This window comes from Adiantum capillus-veneris, chromosome 20, assembly GCF_014529385.1.
Source record: "Adiantum capillus-veneris isolate H3 chromosome 20, ASM1452938v2, whole genome shotgun sequence".
In the NCBI taxonomy this organism is placed as follows: Eukaryota; Viridiplantae; Streptophyta; class Polypodiopsida; order Polypodiales; family Pteridaceae; genus Adiantum; species Adiantum capillus-veneris.
In genome coordinates this window covers 1,214,772-1,219,509 of record NC_140950.1, presented here as the reverse complement: position 1 = coordinate 1,219,509, position 4,738 = coordinate 1,214,772, and the positions used below count along the sequence as shown (strand labels likewise).

General features: G+C 43.1%; 1 protein-coding gene across 1 annotated transcript; it reads right to left on the bottom strand.

The window, feature by feature from the left end:
- Nucleotides 1-1,069: 1,069 nt before the first annotated feature.
- LOC147431986 (protein PHOSPHATE-INDUCED 1-like) lies at nucleotides 1,070-2,366 on the bottom strand. The gene has a single exon (XM_086491471.1). It carries the CDS (start codon nucleotides 2,210-2,212, stop codon nucleotides 1,184-1,186), a length of 1,029 nt encoding a protein of 342 aa, XP_086347597.1. The 5' UTR covers nucleotides 2,213-2,366; the 3' UTR covers nucleotides 1,070-1,183.
- Nucleotides 2,367-4,738: the final 2,372 nt, after the last annotated feature.

Sequence of the window (4,738 nt, the reverse complement as noted above, 5' to 3'; positions counted from 1 at the left end):
TGCCATTAAGTACTTTCTTTTGAATTATCTTTTGTGCCATTAAGTACTTTCCTTTAATTATGTCTTTTTAAGTACTTTCTTTTGAATTATTTTTTGTGCCATTAAGTACTTTCTTTTAATTATGTCTTGTGCCATTAGGTCTTCCAAATCTCGGAAAAATAAAAGGTCTTTCAATTTAAGTGCATAAGTGAAGGGTGAGTTTAGGAAATGAGAAGACAAATGAAAGTGGAAGGTCAAAAGACGTTTGTGTTCATATAAAGAGCTGGTCGACTTCACATTGTATATCTGTGTTTCTCTTCTTCTCTATTTTTCTTTTAGTGTTTTCTTCTCTTGAAAGTGTCCTCTCTCTCTCTCTCTCTCTCTCTCTCTCTCTCTCTCTCTCTCAAAGTTGTATATGTCCTTCTCACGCCAGCTGATACTATTGCAAATCTATGTGCTTTGTTATTTCCCGTTGCTGTGTGCATAGACTAGCGCATCGTCTTTGTTGTTATAGAGAGAATCTTTGAATTAGGGATACCTTTTAATTTTAACTATGTCTTGTGCCATTAAGTACTTTCTTAATTATCATGTTAATCAAGAATGCTACTCTTATTAATCCCTAACTCAACACAAGTGATGGGCCAAGCTATTGGACATGGTGAACGATATGTGGAAACTTACTTGTTCAAGTAGTTTGGTTCATTTCAACATTTTTAACTTCTAGATGGCTATGACTTCCATTGGCAAAAATGTGCATGGTATGAAGAATCTCAAGTTTAAGAAAGTCGTTTACTCATTAATTAATGGAATATTTACCCAGAATCAAGATCTATTAAAGGGGAATTTTGATTGTATTGCAGTTTGAAAAAGCATTGAACAAGGCAGGACTTAGGAAAGCAAGCATTTTGATTAAAAAGAATTGGATACTAAACAATAGTGCAATACTAGCTACACCTATCCTCATAGCCGGTTAGAAATTCAAGGGAACCAATCAAGAGGACTCAGGAGAGTGAAAAGGAGAGATTTTACAAGAAAAAGTGTAAACATTGCTAAAATTATAGTTTAAATTGCAAAAATTTTGCATAACGACTGGCTTTAAGGGGTTTGTGTAGGTTCATTAAATGTGGAACTTGCTAGATACATTGGCAAATGGTGGGCACCTTACTAAGCCTATATATACAAATCTTCATAAAAATGTAGTGGCTCATGAAGGTGGTGGTTGGCACTTGGTGGTGGTGGGGCTCCATAGGGCAGGTAAGAGAAATCGGCGCTGATTGAAGCCATAGGCGTTGTAAGCGGCACCAGAGGTGGCATCCAGCAGCAGGGTGCCTGGGAAGCCCGGGTAGCTGTCTTTGCCAAACATGCCGGCACAGGCGGTCGCAGCTTCCACGTTACCGCGAGCAGCTGGCGCTGATGATCCATTAGTATACATGGTGTTGGCATCGACTGCATCTGGAAAATAACCCTGGCCAAAGGGATTGGTAACCGCTCCTGCAAGTAGCGTTGCCAGATTGATGATCATGCCATCTGTGGCCGCATCCCCGCTGGGTGGCACAAGCGCTTTCCTCCCCCTTGGTCCATATTGTGGCACCGCAAACGGCCATGCGCAAAGCCCCAAACATTGCCTCTCTGCATTGCCCACCCATATGAAGGGCAGCTGCCCCGACATTACACTGCTGTGGTAGCCGCACGAGCTCATGCAGAAACTCTCTACCACAACATCAGACGATGTGAAGACGATATAGATCACGTCTGTATTCGTGTGTTGAGGTAGAAGCCCTGTTGAGATGGAGTCCTCAAGAAGTTGAGAGATTTGTGCACGTGTCAGACCCTTCCCAAAGCTGCAAGAGGGGTTGGAGGCAGTGGAGCCGAGCTTGAGAAGCGTGGAGGCACGAGCATGCGAGGCATCCGTATAAAGAGAGACACCTTTCCACCAAGAAGCCACAGTGGAAGCGCCAGCGGCCGGGCTTGAAGATCCAGCTTGGAAGGAGGAGATGAAGTCCATGATGGCGGCCTGCTGGGAGGCAGAGAAGGAGCCATACCAAAAGAGGTGCAGAATGAGGGAAGGGCTTGTGAGGAGTGGGCCGCCATGGTAGGCAAGTGAGACTGGCCGACGAGATGCATCATCTAGGTGCCGCCCCTCTGCGGGCCACATCATCACGCTCACTACCACCACCACCATTGCTACTTGCATGAGTATCATACACTGCACATCTCCATTGCAGCTCGTCATCTGCACTCTTTATTCCTTCAACCTTGCACTTCTAGTGTTATAACTTTGTGCACTACGCGCGTACTGCAATGCCTTCCTCTAAAGTAGCAACTTTGGAGAATGTCCTCCAATTCACATGACATGGTGCGCGCTTCTACAACTTGGTTGGTGAAACTTGGATGGATGCTATGGTAGGCTACACCTTTTCATACGTGCTTTCCATGGAGAAAACTAGCTTTTAGACTTTAAACGAGCAAATCCTTGGGATCTGTGGCCAACCAATGAGCCTTAGAGTTAGCCCACCAAAGTTTTGGCTTTAAGCTTGCTTTTCACCTGTCAAGACCCGCATGCTATTCTGAGTCGCAATGGTGACTACACAGATGTCCGTGTCGATCCTACTCCTCGTCCTTGTGATTCTAGTAATTTATCCTCACGATCCCATTTTGCCAAGCAAGGTTTAGAGTGTGCTTTCTTTTTCAGATTGTGCCAATGAGGACAAGCACATGTGGTAAGTTTACTTGCGATTTACATAAGATCCTTATATAACAATTGAAGATAAAAGCCTTCTCCCACTATCATGCCACTCATCGGGTGGAAAAGTGAACCTCCGTCAATTCATAAGTAGCTAGACCTCACACAAGCCACATGAATCCGTGTGTGAACTTCCTTGTTGCTATTCAACATCATTAGCTCGCACGACCCATCTCTACTGTGGGTCTCGCTCTCTCCTATCATTAGTTTCGAATGGCAATCTTATACAGTTTTTCTTATACATGTACCATTGAACCCAATTATTAGGTTTATATTGGTCCACCATTTGAAAAGCCTCCACCTCCAACATCTTGTGATCCGACAAAACTATCATGACACGGTCCATATGTGCTTGTAGCCCGTTACTACAATCCCTTGATCCACTTGTAGTACTTGGCAAGTGTTGCTAGTAGTCCCCTCCACACCCCTATTGTCCCACCATCAGTGACATGTCAATCTCAAAATCCCTTCTCATTGACCTTGGCCTAGACATTGAATCTAATGTGTTTGACTACTAAGAGCTCTCTCCCCTACTCCTTATATTTGGCCTCCACGCCCCATCAGTATTATTGAGCGCTCTTCTATTGCCCAAAGTCCCTAAATATTGCACAATCCTCTACTTCCATCATCCAAACTATCATTCCTACCCTTTATTCATCATCCAAAATTTTCCTTGCTATGATCAAGTGGCCTTTACCATCTAGGCACTGCATTACCCTTGTACAGTATAGCCCCTAGACGTCCTACTTCCAACAAGCTCCTCAAGCCTCCATCACCTTGTTTCTGTAATAATCAAATCATGTGATGGCTTGTCACATCTTAGATAGGGTTCCCTCAAAATTGTTTAGCATGATGAGGGTTCAATGTAGACTTGCATGAAGCGTTTGGGAAAAGTATGTCTCAGCTTACACTCAAATTGCTTTGAAATTCAAAAATGCTTATTGAGAGGAAGTGGAAAATGAAAAATCTTGCACATAGTTAGTGATGAAAATAGTGAAAATTTAGAAATTTGTTGTTAGAAAATCCATTAAAAGGAATTTTGTCTTGATTGCTTAAATGTTTTTTCCCAAACACTCCTTGTATTTCTTCCTCTCTTTGTTATCTCTATAGCTGCACAAAAAAAATTTTGGCAGTAACGTCAAAGATTGAGCACTCAAGGAGGGAAGAGAACAAGCACCCTAACTATAACTATGTCATTGATTGAGAGAGAGAGAGAGAGAGAGAGAGAGAAGAAGAAGAGGAAGATAAGAATTTTGACGTCATAGGAAGCTATCCCAAGAGAACTCAACCAATGAGGGTTGAACTCAAGACATGTTATTCAAGAGGGTAATGGCATAACACACACACACATAGATTTATTTTGTACTTTGTGGGAGGGGCTTTTGCAATAGTCCCCTCACTCCCTGAGTCCTTCCTTATCCCACATCACATCCATCATTAGTGTGTGACGAAGAAGAAAAGCGTAGTAGGAATCCATTACAAATTTTAGAAAGAGAGAGAGAGAGAGAGAGACAGCTCACCCCTCCTACCTACTGGTGTCTTTGTCTCTATGCGCTTCACTATGCAGCCACTATGTCGTGCCTCCACTAAGGCTCTCCCATTGTACAATCTTGCCTGCTGCTAATCAACTGAGCAGCTTCACGATGGATGCTAGCTCATACACAACTGGACATCCTCAGTGGGTGGGGGGGGGGGGGAGAGACTTGCATGCTAGTGAATGATGGGGTAGAGAAAAACTTGAATATTTACTGAATACAAATTTATGTACACCACACTTGGCATATATACTGACCAAGGGGTTATTGAATACTTTTCCCCTTTCAAGTAACCCACTTTGCATATGTTTATCCATGTACATGCATTCAAGATGCACGCATAGGTGGTTGCATTTGGAGAGAGGCCCTCACTATGCATCTGTGATGAAGACAACCTAGAGCTTCCTCGCCCAATCACAATGTTTTTCTTCAAGACCCCCTCACTAACAATCTCATCATGAATTTGTTTGCCTCAATCAAC

Excerpts from the sequence above, each read along its gene's own strand:
- LOC147431986 (XM_086491471.1), bottom strand. The coding sequence starts at position 2,212 with ATGACGAGCTGCAATGGAGATGTGCAGTGTATGATACTCATGCAAGTA.